This window comes from Anser cygnoides, chromosome 5, assembly GCF_040182565.1.
Source record: "Anser cygnoides isolate HZ-2024a breed goose chromosome 5, Taihu_goose_T2T_genome, whole genome shotgun sequence".
Taxonomy (NCBI): Eukaryota; Metazoa; Chordata; class Aves; order Anseriformes; family Anatidae; genus Anser; species Anser cygnoides.
The window spans coordinates 14,112,824-14,129,814 of NC_089877.1; the positions used below are offsets into that span (position 1 = coordinate 14,112,824).

The window sequence follows — 16,991 nt, forward strand, 5'->3', positions numbered from 1 at the left end:
CTCAACTGGAATCTGTCTGTTTTGTTCCTGACTCATGACAGATGAAATGTGATCAGAGGGGCCTCCAAAATCTCACGTTAATTGAAGTTGGCAAAAAATACTAACAGTGCCCTTTTGAACTGCTGACACAGTGCAGAATGGATTAGCCGGGGGTAGATTAACAACAGGTGGCAGCTCACGGGCCCGCCGCCTCTGCCCCTACAGAGATGGCCGGCAGCCCTGCAGCCAGCACGGGGACACGCGGGGCTATGGGGCAAAGCCCTTTGGGTTTTGCTTCCCCCTGCACGGAGGGGAAGGCTTGGCTGAGCCCCAGGGCTCCCAGCGCACGTCCCTTCCCTTCCCTTCCCTTCCCTTCCCTTCCCTTCCCTTCCCTTCCCTTCCCTTCCCTTCCCGTGTCCCTCACCTTCCCATCGCTTGGCCGGCAGCACCAGCTCGGTTCAGCTGGAGCGTGGCTGTTTTCCATCTCGCAGAGAAACAGATAATGCAGGTGCTGTTGCAAGCTTATCCATTCCTCTCACTTGCAGAAGAAAAATTCCTTCCCTCCCCAAGCACTCGGAGCCAGATTCTCCAGATGTTGGCAAAGCTCTGACTATTGAGAGCCTGAAGCCAGCTTCAGTAACATCCTGGTCATATGGGTTTACATCAGAAATTGCTCCTGGCCTGAGTATTACCGAAGAGCTGAAAAGCCTCTCTTTAGACTCCAGATAGCGATAGCGGCAGGACGCAGATTAGAAACGTGCCACTTCTGTCGCAGCCGCACTTTCCCACCGGTATTACAGGAGTCGTTTAGAACAGACGGAAACATTTCTCACCGGGAGATGTGCCTACAGCACCTAGGTTAACATCTTCCTTCTCTGCTGGCAAATGTGACTTGGAGGCAGGGCAAAGTTCAGGCAGTTTTAATGAAAAACAATTTTCTCCTCCTGTAAACTAAACAGATTTGCCTTTTTTCTTCCTCTTTTTAAAAGCAGGTTATTAACCTTTAAGCAGATGGAGGTACAATAATCTTCTCGTTGGCAGGAAAGGTAACAGCCACGCAAGGTGCATCTGCTTATGGCCAGATGGAGGCCACATGTAAAGGTGTTGCATTTAATCTGAGACAAACAAGTGTTTATTATTTGTGAAAGGATCTTCCACTTTCTCCTGCTTTTCAGTTCGTAACTTACTCACAGGGCAAAGACAGATGCTCCGAGTTAGCAATCTGCTCCTTTTGCTGCGGCCTTGCCGAATTCCTGGATCTCATTTTACAGTGCTTTCTGCTCCCAGCCTTCTCCCCCGTCTGTCTTTGTATGAAGTGTGGCAAATGGGGGATTGTTCCCCACCAGCCCTCAGCCAGAGGCACCCAGCACTGTCTGTGCCCAGCACACAGCTGAGACACGGCCCCCTCTCCCAAAGAAAGGTTTCACAAAAGAAGGACCAGTAAGTTGTCAGGCGGCCAGACCATCAGGAAAGAAACAGCGTTTTGTCCTGAAGCCCTCGGGTATCTTACCAAAGGACTCACCCACCGGATGAGCAGAAGCGAGATGTTCACACTGTGCGGGTGGGTATCTATAAGCAGCACTTCACAGTCAGGCCCACTTTTTGTTATTTCTCTTTATACAACCTTTGTTCTCCCCCTGCCCACCTTACCCACTCTCTTCCCCACTCAGACAGTCCAGCACTGAGCACTGATCCAAGCTCACAGACCTACCGAGACCACGGCCAAGTTGCACTGATCTTAGCTCACAGCTATTGCAGAGCTGTCGTTCTTGGCTGGACAGGAACATTTCCTATTGATGCGAGTAAACTGGCGTTTAGAATGAGGAAAGGAAATTTGAAGAAGAATTACCGGATCCTTTTCCAGCCAAATGAAGACAGCGAACAGGCAACCTTGCAGGGAATACCTTTGAGCTGTGCTGCCTGTTTTCAGTCGGAAAACTCCCTGCGTGCTGCTAGCTCCATGCCACTCCACTTAATTGCATCAATTGTCGCTGTTATCCTTTAATGGGAAACATAACTCGCTTTCAAAGCAACCACAAGAAGCTGCAGACAGGGCAATCCTGAAGATCAGCAGAGGTGGGACTGCATTACAGCCATTTCCATCAGGCTGAAATTACACAGAGTGCACCAGGAATGTCTCTAAATGGCTTCAAGCCAGGACAGGCTGCAGCACGCTGACACTGAAAGTCAAGGCCAGCAGTCCTCTACCTTGGTATTGAGCTACCCAAGACTCCAAACAAAGCGTGGCCGTCACGCTAAAACATGGACTTAGGATCCTGGTGTTCAATCCTGTTTTCACCCACACAGCTCCTAAGGCCACGGGTCTATCACAGCTCCTCTCCATTTGCTCATCTGCAGTAACAGGTACGATGCCGGTCTTACTCAAGCAGGACGACTGTGGTGCTCAGTTTGCTGTTCTGCTCAGACGCAGCAGTGGCAAGCATCAGAAAAAGAAGTTACGCTATCCTACATACGATCACACAGCATGACACACAACCGACGGATCCACAACTCAACAGCAAAGCAAAAACATTCCAGATGATTGTTCTGCTGAACAAATGCTCTCTCTCTCTCTCTATATATATATATATACACATAAATTTTTGCAGGAGGGTGGAAGGGATTACCTGCTAATCAGATACCTTTCAGGTGCTACAGAAAGATCCTAAGTCTGTGTTCAAGGTTTCTGGTTGGTTTTGACAGGAACAAATTTTTGGGTCCTAAAAAAAATTTAAAAGTCAATATAGGTGGAACATTTCTCTAGTTTTTATTCTGCTCAACTGTTCAGGAACAGCCTGAAGTTAGCAAGTGGACCAGCTCAGTTTCTAGTAGTCATCTAAGATGACTTTGCAAAATATTTTTTTGCTTTAAGTACATGGAGGAAATGCTCCATGATTGCAAGAACCCCCTGTACAGAACATTTGGAGCTACATATTAGTTTATAAACATACTTTGCAGCAGTCTTAGCGAAAATTCAACATGCAACTCTTTAAGAATGATGAAAAAAAATCATACTTGCTCTGTCTTATCTCTCAGTAAGGCATTTAAAATCCATTTTCTCATCAGCACTGTCCGTTTTTCTTTCCTGTGTTGTGCTGTGGTGGTGTTGTGGCAGTAGCTTCCATGTGAAAGGGACGGACAGGAGATTTCTGCAGTACAAATTAACCCTTCTGAGATCTTTCCTGATGCAAAGACGCTCTACCTGTGGTAAGTACGCAGGGTGCCAGACACTCGTTATGGAGCTTTCGGCATAGGGAAGAACTAGTTTCCGCAGTAAAGCGTATTTGAACTGCACAAGCAGAAGCAAGATGGGCATTCAAGGGCAGGAGCTGGAGATGGCAAGAGAAAGTAATTCCTAATGTTAGGGCTCAAACTGGCATCCCCTGAAATGAGCCAGTGGGCCCGTGAGGAAGGGAAGAGTCACCACACTGCAGGGGGAGTTGGTGATGCTAAAAATGTATATCCTTATGACTTACCATGACTGGCGGCACGCACACTGTGGTACATCATACCCCATAAAGCAGCAAGATGTGTCCTTCACAGGCCCTTTTGCAGCATGCTTGGTAGGGATTGTTCTGGAACAAAGAGCTGCTACCACACCAAATTCCACCATTATGATGATTCAGCCAAAGCTCTTTTCTCAAAAACATGATTTTTCAACATTGGCTGTCCCTCTTCACAAAAAGAGAAAGGATCTGCTCCCTGTTTCTTCAAGATAAATGCCACTGTCTAATCTTGGTAGAAAGTTAGAGCAACAACTACTTGCTTGAAAAAGGTGAGTGGGATGAATTCTTGCAGAGCAAACTTCCACTTCAAAGACAACCATCTCACTGCTTACAGGCAAGACAAAATATTGACAGGTCCTGCTAAAGTACATTGTGGATATTCAAGTTTAACAGAGATTTATGTAGCAAAACAGCCTGTCATTGCAATTCTCCTTGTAAATGCAGTTGTGTTTCCTGATGTATACCAACGCAGCTCAGAAAGTGAAATACAACAAATGCTCCTTGGATTTACCTTTTAATATACCAATATTAAACTCTTTTGATAACATATATACAATGAAAAGTTAACAACAATCTTAATTTAACGACTGACAACAAAACCATTCCAAATCAGTCATACAGGTACATCTTACCTTTACAGGTTTTGAACCAACAAAACCAAAACAAATATAAATGTAGTGGGGAAGTAGGCCATTTTACTTTTTTTTTTTTTTTTTTTAACCAGTCAATTGCCCATTTTTCTCTATGGCACAGAGAAAAATTACCATTTAAGTGAGACAGACCTATAAAAGCAACTGTAAAGTGCTAAAAGACAAAACGTGACTGATACAGGTCACTTGGCATTTTGAGAAAGGGGAGCCCACTCAGATACTCTGGGATGCAGACACAAGGACCTGTTGCCTTTTACTGACTTGAGACCACAGACCAGTTTAGGAGGGTTGGCTAGGCTGCCCCCACCTGAAAATAATCCACCAACTATTTGAAATCCTCCATGTCTTTTAAGACGCTGTGCAAAACGTGGATTTCTGGCTTTACTGAGAAAGAAGCAAGAAATCACAGCAGCTTCACAACTTTGTGTAAGGAAGATGCTACAACTCAGTTATATCGCCAAGCTGAGATCAGCCCCAAAAGAAAGGCTAAAATTCAAGTGACCACTACACTTTCACAGCCACCCTTTTAAAGTAAACTTCTTAGAATAAATATGCTGAGCTTCTCTTGATGCTCAAGCACCAGGGCATAAAGCGACAGAAAGATTCAGAAGATTCATGTGAATGAACATACGATACTGCGAAGGAGAAATAGCAAGCAACAAACCTTCCTCGATCTTGTGATACCCACTGTGCTGAAGCAGTTTTTGTCACTGCAAAAGCTGTCCTCCTAGCTCCCTTACACCCGCTCCCACAGCAAATTCGGAATGAAACAAAGACTACAGTGAAAAGCATTTACTAGTAATTAAACGTTCCCAGAGTTTCGGACGATACAGTTTACAGGCACATCCCAGGGGAGTTATGAAGTGAAGCATCCCCTCAGAGCTATTGTTCCAATATGATTTTCATTCACAGCACATCCACTGCGTTGGGCAATAAGATAAGTCTTAGTGGGGGTGAGACAAATAGGAGCAGATGTTTCCTGTTTCTAGCCTGACTTTCATTTGGTTTCTGTCATTGCTGCCTATCCAGCTTAGGAGAGGGGGTGAACTGTGATGCCTAACACTTGTCCTATTGTTTGGGGTTTGGCAAAATCTGAGGAATAAGGCTGCTCAGAGTAGAACAGAAAAACAGCCCTTCGAGTAGGATATCCCTGTAACTGGCAGCAACGGAGGTTTCAAAAGACAGCCAAATCACCCTTATCTGGTAACAGACGTTTTATCAGCGGAGCTGAAAAAGAGATTCTTTTCTCAGCCCAACGTGGTATTGTCTTTAATATCAACGGACAAGAGGTAATGGTCCAAGCAATTTTACTTCTACCTTTGCTGCATTTAATTTTCTAATTCAGGTTAATTTCAGTACTGAGAAACAATTCCAATGCTTTTAAGAAACGTAAAGCTTCTCCAAAAGCTTTCCTAAGCAGCATGTTTCAGTGGCAGCCTGTAGCAATGGGTTCCTTAGTTAAATTACAAGCTAAGACCCAGCAGTTTTTCCAACAGTAATTTACAGGAGTTTGCAAGTGTGTGTTAGTGTCTTGTGTGTACACAGACCCCTGCACATCAAAGCTTTAACTGGGAGTTTCTGTAAATTGAAGGTTTTTACAAGTCAGTACTACAACACACTGCTTGCTGAAGAGGATTCAGATGTTAAAACTTGACTTCATAGCTGCTGTTCCAATGTACGGCTACGATGTAGAACTATTACCTGGCTGTTCTGTTTTGCTAATGAAAAGCAAACATGAAAGATACTTCTCTGTGTAATACTCATTTTAACACAGCCCTGGTCTCTTGCATGGATGTAGCAGAAAACCTGAGATTTATGCAGAAAGAAGAGCTGCAGCATTTGGAGCTGCATCCTGCAGGTCTCTCTGCATTAAAAAGACCATCCTCCCAGCTGCTGTTTGTCTCTATTCATGTAAAAAATAAGTAACACAAAATCTTTTGCCCTTTAAACAATGTGATAAACACAGATTTTTGTTGTCGATGTTGTAAAAAAAAACAAACAAACAACTAAACTAAACATTTGTCCCACTATGCAGAAAAACAGGTTTGGTATTCAGTTAAGCCCACAATTAAGCTCAGAAGTTGTAGGCCCACCTATGGCCCGGGAAATAAGCTCCTCCCAAAAGAGAGCACCTATATATTCCAGGCAGTTGTTTCAAATGTACGGATGCTTAGGAATCAGAGGACTGCAGCACATTCGATAGAAGAGGTCACTCATGCCACAGAGAGCGAGATTCAGTTTTATTCTCCCAGGTGCACAGCCTCCTTTGGAGAAAAGTGTCTGACATTTCTGGTAGGACCCATGAGTATATTCAATCCTCCGTGAGCAACAGAGAGTTAGTTGTTCAGCTTTCCATTCCACCTTTGTGCAATATAAAAGTAAGACAATATACTAAAATACAACATTAATTCCCGTTTCCCTTGGGTGTAACCCACTCTAGCGTTTTTTTTTTTTCTTCAGGGCCTTATATTCCTCTTAGCACCTTTTCCACCGGTGTTTTCAGCACTCAGGTTTGTGTCACAGCTGCCATTACAAGCTGCCGATATTGGGAAAGCTCTTCAGTTTCTCAGGAAAGTCATCTTTGTACAGGACGGGGTCGGCACGGTGCTCCACCACTTTCAGAGGCATGGTCCCAAAGACAGAGGCAAACTTATTGATGCATTCAGATCTGGTGAAAGGGAAAGCAGTGTGATTAAGAACCACAATAACTGGGCTGGCTACCAGCTCCCACACCAACATAACTGGTAGGAAAACAACGCAGCAACCTTCCCTCGTGTGCTTGGAGGTATTTCAGCCATGCTGGCTACTACTAAACAAAAAGAGAGCCTCATTGCAGAGAGAACTGAAAAGAAGCTGGTGTTCTTTGATTTATCCGTTTAATCACAGAGAAGAGCAAGGGGATGCCGGCAGCAGCACATGTGCACATGGAGGTCAAAGCTTCTCCTCTCCCTCCCCCTAGAATTCCAGTCATTCTTAAAGCGATGTACATGCTGTAAACCAGAACAGATTAACTGCCAACATGTCTCTTAAAGGGCCGCTCTTGGGTCAGTTTGGCTCATAACGACAGCTCTGCAAAATACAAGCCTTTGTGAAAGTGAAGTTCTACAAAAAGTATCTCTTTTTTTTTTTTCCAGACTTCTTCAGAAGCTCTGTCTTTTCCCACAAAAATAAACATGCCTTAACGTATAGGTAGCACTGATTATACTGTAAGTTAGAGGTGAAGCTGAATAAAAAACTATAAAACAAAACCATCTAGCTTATTTTCCTTGTCTAAATAAAGAGGTACTGAGCAGCAAGGCATCCCATTAGCATAAAGATTAGACCACTGATGATTCTTTCAGTTTTAATAATCCCAGGTGTCAGCAATGCTGTGGAAGGGAGCAGCCTTGTGCTTCAAAAAGTAAGCAAGCAGATGTTTAACCTTCCAGTGCTCCTTTAACTCTTTCACTGAAAGACACGCTACCTGTGGAAGCAAGGCAAGCAAAACGTGCCTAATCTCACCCTGGTCAGCACTCAGCTCACAATAGCTCCCTACTTTATAATGCAGCTCTTAGAAATTTCAGACATCGAGAATCATGATGACAGTCCCTAAGACACAACACACCAGAGACAGGTAAAAGCAAAAGGATCACATTTCTTTCACTGTTTAGAAACGAAAAGAGAAAACAAAGAAGAGATGAGTGCTTTGACTCGGCTAGAGAGGCTGCCGTGCTGCAGGCGGTCCCGGAGCAGGTCTCTCGCCCCGCAACCACTGCACTCCCTTCCCGACCCCTTCGAAGGGTTAGGGGGTCACTACGGCTCCAGGATAATTTTCCTGAACAGACCCAGTCAATCACACCAACTGAGTGTGACAGTTTTGTGATGGGGACTGCTCAACACTGGCCCGAACACTCGTTTGAAGTAGATGGGACAGCAAAACTGGTTTTCAAATTTAATTCCTCAGCCTCTCAGCATCCTACGGCTCCCTCCTTAACTGGAGTAAATGACTGAAAAACGCAGAGCCCAAGCTGTAGAATGGTACATCTCTACATTGCTGTTTCAAGTTATAATGGTCATATTTCAAGCCCTTTCCTGGCCTGAGAAGAGAGTCAGAAAATGACCTCATGGGCAATATTTGAATAAAATATTTAATAAAGGTGAATGCAGAGATTTGGCTTTCTGCTACCTTCTCATCTTCTCAAACCTCTTCCCACCCTACGCCTGTATCTTTGCACTAGGAAACAAATGAAGCAAAACAAATGAACTCAAGGAGCAAGAGGAAACTGTGCAGGACAAAAACAGCCCCCTGAACTGGCACAGGGCCTCGGATTGAGCCCAGGCCTGGAGTAGCCAAAGCTACCAGTCAGGGCTGAAGTGAGCAGACAAGCAGCCAGAAGACTACACAGTAACATGGACAGCAGAAACTGAGCGCTGAGCAGGCACACCAAGCAGTTCCTGTTGTCTCTGTGAGACGCCCACCACGAGATAACTTAAAGACATCTCAGGTGAGGTCAGACACCCAAATCATCTGTCGCTTCTCAGGAAGACAGCAACCTGCACACCACGCTGTCAGTGCCGGAGAAGCCTGATGGCAGGAGAAGCACAAACCTCGCAGGCCTGGAGGTAGATACGTTTGTGAGAAGCCTGCCCAGCTGCTGTCCCACACTGGTTTCTGGAATACAAGGCCTTTTGCTTCTCCTCCACTGCTTCAAATCCTGCCTCTGCCAGTAATGACTGAAAGGCATTGTAATGTAACAGCTGCTGGGCTGCCTGTGCGAAATGAATTAGTTATCTCAGCCTGCTGCCCGAACCCAGCGGCACCTCAGAGCAAAGGACAAAGCTGGATGGAGAGAGGAGACAACTGACCTCCTCCCTCCACAAGCTACACTGCTAAACCAAAGACGAGGTCTCAGGAGAAAATATCAAGATGGGATCCCTCTACGGCCAAACTTACTCTGGTGGTAAAACCATTCAAGAATACCAACCAGTACAATATCTTCAACCATCAACAAACCACTTTGTTGTTAAAGAAATGATAACTTGAAAAAATGGAAAAAAAGCATGTTCTGAGCATTCTGGCTGAATTGGAAAAGTTAGTCCTCAGGAAACATCAAATTCAAATATCAGAAGCAGCTTTTGTGGATGAAAGAAATGTCACAGACAAACCACAAAGTGTGTTTGAAGGAAAGCTGCCTCTTTCCAAAAATTTCATTTCCTGCACTGAACTAAATCACTCAAATGCTAAAGCATTTGCCACTTTTGGATCACATAAAACAGAAGGGACATCCAGCACATTAAACATGCAGAGGTAGGAAGCCAAGAAAAGAAAACATGTCGTCTTATACGAAGGGTAGGTGTTTTTCTTCGTTGTGTTGATATTTTGCAAATTCATACTGAGAGAGGCATCTTTGCTTCCCCGAATTATTCATTTTTTCCTTGCTCTGCTGACAACATGCACTTGTACTCAACAAGGAATTAAGATGGTGTGAACTGAGAAACTGGGAGCCCCGTTGCCCCTGACAGGCTGGATCAGCCTTGTCCCTGTTAAGGCCTCTCAATCAGCTTCCTCTCCCTTAAAATATTTTCAGGGAGGGTAACCCTGCACCTACAGCCTTTGGTCAACCATTACCTGGTCAGTTTGCCTCTTAAGGGAAAGTCTTCCTATTTTGACTTGAACAAATATTTACATGCCCTAAATAAGATGCTGTGTTAGTGTAGCTGCAGAAGCGGCTCAGCCTCTTGCTACATTTAGTGTATAGACAGTTGCCCTCTAGGCTGCATTTTATAAAGTTCTCCATTTTTTGAGAGCCAGATGCAAAGTTGCTAAAGGCAGAAAACTTGTTGCTATTTAAACAACACCTGTAAATACATGGATTATGAGATCCTTCTAAAGTTTTTTCTGCAACCTGATGTAAAGGCTAACCTAGGGCAAGAAGGGGATTCTTGGTTCAAAGTTTCCTTTGGTTAATGTATTTTAATGATGGAGCTCGCTAACCCTGAGGACTGAAGTCTTTTATTTATCTCGGAAAAATTGCACAGCAGGACAAATAGCAGGGTTGGCTTTCCCATGATTGGCTGTAAATATCTTCACTATTGGTCAAAAAAATAATCCCTTAATAAGAGACAGAATTCAACCGTACCACTGCACCATCTTTCCATTGTCTCTGCTGAGTGTCAAAATGCTGAAGGTAGATAATAGCTGAGTGGTAGATAATCAAAGCAAGTGGGATGAGAAGGTATTAGGTGTAGCATGTAGTCTCAGTATTATATTATTAATCTTCAAAATGAAGCCTGAATACACCTGACCTGTATATGCCCACAGTTTTCCCTCCTGCACTCAAGACTCCATTGCAGTATTTACAACTTTGGCTGGATACAAAAAAGTATGTGGATTTACAGTTTACGTAACATTTCTTGTACCTCAGTTATGTCCACTGTTAGAAACTACAGAAGAGAAGCAAAGCAACAGTTTAAACGTGTTCTCAATAAACTGTCAATGATACTTTACTTTGAGGATACAAGAATTGCTGGAGACATGGAAACATGACCTTTACCCCGCATCATAATGCACTCTGGAGCAAAGACCACTTTTTCATCTTCTGTTTTTACAGTGCTAACCTTAATGAGAACTTAGTTCATGACTGAAATTCCTATGTGTTGTTGTAATGCTGCTAGTACGATCATAGGAAAGCTCGACTGGGTTCAGGGAGCCCATCCTGTAAGCCAGTGCTGAATTGCTAGATAAACAACGTCCTCCTGGGCTTCCTTCAGCTAACATTTAAGATCCACAGAGCTTCCAGCCCCTTCCTCAAAAAGTTTTCTGCAGAGCAATTTTTACCATCTTCATGGCGTACATTTTTACATCCAACCATCCAAGTGTTTTTTTGTTGTTGTTGTTGTTTTTTTGTTTTTAAATCTAGCATCATTATACATCCAGCTCAAACACTTTGTCACTGACCTTGGTGGTTACGCTCTTCAATGCCCGGCATGATGCTCAGTTAAAAATCAACCAGAGAAACCATGTATTTGTGTGTATTGTTTAATGTGTCTACACATCAAACAGATAGATCTATATACTCTTCTTACAAATAAGCCTCTGGACACATTTCAATACATAAATACCCTTTTTGTAGCAAAAGGCCAGTAGACAAATACAATACTTTAAATTTGCTGAGTAGTGCAGAGACGGAGAGAAAAAAAAAGCTCACTGGTAAGACATAACTATGTTAATTGGTAAGATATCCATGTTATTTCTCTCAGTTCAAAATTAAAACAGTCTATTTTAAATGCACAGCAGGTTTGTTTTTATCTTGTCACCTCTTCTGCTGGTGTATTCCAGCACTATGAAAGCTACCTTTGCTTACCTACCCCAACAATCGTATGGCTGCAAATGATTTTTCCCACAGATTGCAGGGGAGATGCTACAGCCAAAGAAGCCTAAGGGGAAATGCCTTTGTTGGTCCTAGGTTAATTTCAACTAATAATTACTATGTACATTTATTCTCAGGGTTGGAAACCCTTATTTGAGAACACCTTTATCAAAGCGAGCAAACTTTCCTTTACTTTATGTATTCAGAAGCCAAGGAAGAAGGAAGCTTAGTGCTTGGTCAAAGTTAGGAAGCCATTTTACTGTAAAGCAGGGAATGAAACACTTTTGGTTAACTGACTTTCAGTATTTCACTAAACTCTGTCTTTGCAAATACATACTTCATTTCAAAGTTAATTTCTCATAAAAATATTGCTGCCGTTATTAGAAAGTGCCACAAGCAATTGTGCAGGCAAATGCCCTTTAGTAATGGAAACCAAGTGACTCAGAATGATAATGTACAAACATCAATTCAACTAGCATTATTAATATCCTTATCAGTCAATCAGTCTTTGGTAAGCTAACAACTGTCTGGACTAAAAAAAAATCAATCTCATAGGCATTACAGTTGAAGTTCCATGATAAAACAGAAATGTGGCATTATTAAAAACAATGCCAACAATCTGAATTTCATACACGTCCCATGCACTTTACAGCAAAATCCACTAAAAATGGTACCCTTCTAAAGTCCTTTCTTGTAGTAGTCCACCTTTCACTGTCACATCATCCCTTGTGGGAATGACTTATGTTGATCAAATGATCAAACCCATGAGATATTTTTTCAAAATTAGTGTTTTACAGAAATACAATCACTTACATTTAAATGAGCATTTTCATTCATGAGCATTTAAAAAAAATGAGCATTTCATTTTATTAGCATTTATATTTAAGTGAACATTTTGATCCTAATTTAATGAGACACAGAATAAAATTCTAGCACTCAGAAAAAGGCTATCAGAGAAATAAAGGGTGGTCACTCACCTTTCTACCATGTGTGTCTGGTCCAGTGATAACCCATCGATTGCTGTGCATTCTGGACATTTGAACTTCTTTCGTGGGGTCACCTGCACAAAGGCACGCCAGATACCATCAAATATCAACAGAAGGGACATTAATCTCCTTGCACAGAGAGCAGCACAATACCTCTGAACATGCCTGCAGTGTAAACTGAGCTGTCTCACCAAGGGGGGGTATGGGGGGGTTGTTTAAAAAAAAAAAAAGCCACTCCATTCCTCCATTCAGTTCCATCTGGCCCGGCTGACTGCAAAATTCACAGGGGCCCAATAAAAACGGCTTGGAGGGGTTTTTCCTTCTGTAACTGAAAAGAAGTGGCGATGACAAGCTCCTTAATTCCTGTTTAATGACTGTTTTCTCACTGCCAAGGTCCCTGTATAAACACCATTTGTTCTTGCAGCCATAACAGCGATGAAATATAGCTTCCCATACTTCACCGTAACGTTAATCCAACAGGCGCTCTTTTGCTCACTCCAGTTAATAGCTGACTGGCAAACCCTGCAAGGCTCTCCGAATTGCACAGAGGTGCCAAATTACTCTGCCTGTGCCCTCATACAGCTCAAAACCTTTTTCAGCAAAAACACACACTTTATCTTCTAAAGACTTTTTTAGGAAGTGCAGCCACCAGTCCCAGTAAATGATGATGGACAGATGGGAAAGTGGACCCTGCTAATTGAAGTAACGCCTGGTGGCCTCTAAATCTCATTCCAAGTTGACACATTTTGAAATGAATGTACAGAGTGAATGTCCAGACTTGAAAACGTGTCGAAACATGTCAGGAAATTAATTCAGGGATAAAAAGTTCATTTAAAGCTGATCTTGCAATTAACATTCTTGCAATTAACATTCCTATAAATCAGCTGTTGCCAGTCCACGACACAGAGAGCTGTAGACAGTTGGCTATTTCTTTCCTTTAGTCATCTCAAATAGTTAAAATACATGTATGTTGGTGTAGCTATCATTTAAATTACCTTCTTCATACTTCATCTAGTTGTTTAAAATAACCACCAGAAGCAAATGGCACAAAACAATTCTGTGTTCCTAGCTAGCATAGAAGTTTTACTAAAAAAGGGACTTGCTACTATGGAAGAAGGAGACACCATACCAGAGGTAAATGCGAGAAGAGAGAAGATTAAGTAATATATTCAAGACTACTGAATTTACATGAACATGTAAATGTTTTTAAACTTTGTAAGGCTAAATGGCAGAGAAGTCCTACCTTAATGACCGATTTGCCAGTGACATTTGCCACTAGGAAATTCATGGCAATATCTTCACAGTTCATATGAGCATCCACCCAATTCTTGATGTCTCCAGGCATTTTATATGTGTAAAGATAGTTGAAATACTGCATGACAGATGGAGAAGAAGAGAAGATAATTTTTAAATACAGATGTAGTAACTTTAAGACTCTAAATGTTTCAGTCACTGAACAGCAGGCAGCTAAGGATGGATTACAGGCCAGCTGACACTACCTTCAAACAAGGTCTGCTCTAGCAGACAAGAGAATCATTTTTGGGTGCTTAAGTGCAAAATTATTGCACTTCAGACCAGCACATAGATTTTACAATTGTTGTGGGTTTTGTTTGTTTGTTTCTTACATGCCTAGCTACATAGCCACGTTAATTGCAAAATACACTATGAACTTAGTGGTCATGCAAACTGACAAGAGTTCTTCTGTAAGTTCCTGAAGGTAACAGTTATTTTACAGGTGAGGAGAAATCAGTTGTTTCCACAGCAACAGAAAGAGAAAGAAACTTAGGGAAAGTTTGCAGTTAGTTTTCAGATAGTTGTAGAAAATTATGGCACCACAAAACACTCACAGAATGACAAAAACACATAAAGCTCTTAAAGAGAGTTGTTCATGATGTGTACTAGTCGTATACCACAAGCTGTATATTACAAATACCTTGTGATAAAATGCAGCCCCAGTGAGCACCATTGAGACTTCATTGGTCCATTCTGATTCGTATTTCCATTTGTTCATCTCATGGTCCCAGAGATGCAGGCGACCTGGATATCCAACCAACCTGTCTGGGAACTCACGCCAAACCTGAAGAGAACGAGACATGTCATTGTGCTAACCAGGCTTGCACTCCAAGCAAACAAATGTGCAGATGCAACATCTGCTTTGGGAAGGCAGCGGGGCAAAGACCATTTCAATCCTCATTAAGTCCTAATTTCTGAAATCAGTGGCTGCCTTGAAGAAGTATGAAAAAACCCAAGCTTGCTTTGGAAGGACCCTACAGCTCAAGGATGCCACATTCCAGAGTAAACAGCCACTAAGCCATACTAAATTCCTTCTTGAGGAGAAATACAACTGACTATTCAAGAAGATTTTAATGCTAATTAAAACAAAGCACGATTAAAATGCAACTTCTGATGTTAACTGCAGTAGATATGGCTACAACCTACTTTCACAGCTGGCTTTGGACCTAACCAACCTGCTTCTTTTGATAGAAATAGGCTTAAAACAGGCTTATATTTTAATATTTCTGGTATTCTTTAGTGGGTGCTTGTATGGATCTACTGCTACATGGAAGGCCTCTTTGCCCTTGACTTGTTCCAGACAGCTGGATGCAATCAAGATACCATCCTTGTCACTCCATACATTATTTTGTAGCTGACTACAGGATCAAACACAGTAGACAAGAACAAGGAGAAGGGCATCATTAACACAACCTCAGTCCTCCACACTGCTGGCCACATTAAATAATGGACAATTTTTGCATTAAGAAAAAATGGAGAAAGGATTATAATTATTAAAAGGGGTCTGGATGCTATTTGCTTGCTAAATACACCACCACATGCCTTTAACTGATCAATAATGAAGTTAGTATTCATCTATTTTATTTGAAAATTCAGAATTTATCCTTTATTTTGATTCAAATAACTGCTAGATTTGTTGGAAAACTAAGTCTTGACTCTCTGACACACAATGTTAAGTCACAAGAGTTCCTGTTTCAGATTGGTAGTGTATAAACAAACACATACCCAAATTTCATTGTGTATGCATGATCAACAACAGCAAAATATCCCCAAGGGGCAATTCACAAGCAAACCTTTTCTTCCCTGAACAAAAAGCAAAGGAACCCTACAGCTGAATTTGCAGTATAGAAGGTGTTATCTGTAATTCCACGATATAGCAAACCTCACTTTGCCAGCAGTTTGCTTAGGGCATCTTCCACGTGCCAGCACGTTTCAGGTGGGAGGCCTGGGTTATAAGGACTCTATGCAAGTAAATGGTCAAAGTAGTATGATAAAACAATCAGCATTAATTTACTGCTTCTCTATCTACATTTCTGTGATTTTGCATTACGATATACCTTTTTTCATCTATACATCTCAACACATTTTATTGCTGTCAGTTAACATAGCTTCGAAATCCCATGATGAGAGCAGTTATTATTTCAAACGTACAGATGAGGAAGCCTGCCAAAAATCAGACAGGAAACAAGAATGGGAACCAGATCTTCTGACTCTCTGACTTGTACTTTATCCAGAAATCAATCTTTCTAGACAGTTCTAAGGTACAGGTACTTGGATAGTATTTAGACAGGACAACCATCTAACAGAGGGCTCTTAAAAGCAAAGATGATTTGGAACTCAAGAAATAGGATCCACTGAATGTGTTACAAACTGGTGTCACCGACTATTAAAAAAAAAAGATTGTTTTCAAGACAAACTAGTGAGAGATTTGAGATACCTATTTTGACACAATGTCAAAAACACTAATAAAGGACAAAAGGGCAAAGGCATAGCCACTCCCAAAATTTGATTCCTCACTTTCTAGGACTCTAAAAGTAATGAGTTTATATACATATATTTGACTATTAAAATGCCCAATTCCCAGCTGTTGGAATGCACCACCACCTGAGCTACTGAGGCTCAGCAAAGAATTTGACAGAACAGTACGGATCTGTATCACACTGGGCTAAGAATTCTTGTAAAGGGAACAACACGCATATTAAATGCAGCTGAAGGAAAGATTAAACTCAGCTACTGCTTCCCAAGGGACTTCAGTGCCTTCACAACACTCAACAGCAGATTCATATTCTTTCTAGTTTTTGCTCTCAGTGTCATCTTAACGAGTCCAAACAAAATAAAAGCTAACTATAATGCATTTTACTAATACAGATTTCTTTGTATCATGGTAAAGCTCAACACTACTCTGATTCTGGCCTCTGAAAATTGTCAGTTTGCTGCATCTAAAAAATAACTTAGTTGTATTAAACAAAGATCCCTTTTAAAAGTAATGCTATCGAAGTCAGTGGAAAAGCTTGGCTTCTTCTTACCGTTCATCACTAGCTCATTCAATGGTAACTCCGGGAAAGGCTCCAAATAGCTGCATCCAGCTCATTGCCCAAATCCATACAAATGTTTTGTGCCAAAATTATTATGTACAGCTACTGCTTATAAGGAAGCTTTCAGAATAGAAATTGTAGTAATGATTCTTATACTACTCTCTATTTTGCACTACAGTCCATTTTCTTGTTT

General features: G+C 41.8%; 1 protein-coding gene across 7 annotated transcripts in view; it reads right to left on the minus strand.

Moving 5' to 3' along the window:
• Positions 1-3,983: 3,983 nt before the first annotated feature.
• Positions 3,984-16,991, minus strand: part of EXT2 (exostosin glycosyltransferase 2) — a 73,089-nt gene continuing 60,081 nt past the window's right edge. For all 7 annotated transcript variants that reach the window (XM_066997184.1, XM_066997181.1, XM_066997185.1 and 4 more), the window contains 4 exons: positions 14,404-14,547; positions 13,714-13,842; positions 12,462-12,544; positions 3,984-6,803 (listed from right to left, as the gene is read on the minus strand). In XM_066997184.1, the coding sequence (XP_066853285.1) occupies positions 6,665-6,803; positions 12,462-12,544; positions 13,714-13,842; positions 14,404-14,547 (495 nt within the window). In that variant the 3' untranslated portion in view covers positions 3,984-6,664. The remainder of the gene's footprint in view (positions 6,804-12,461; positions 12,545-13,713; positions 13,843-14,403; positions 14,548-16,991) is intronic.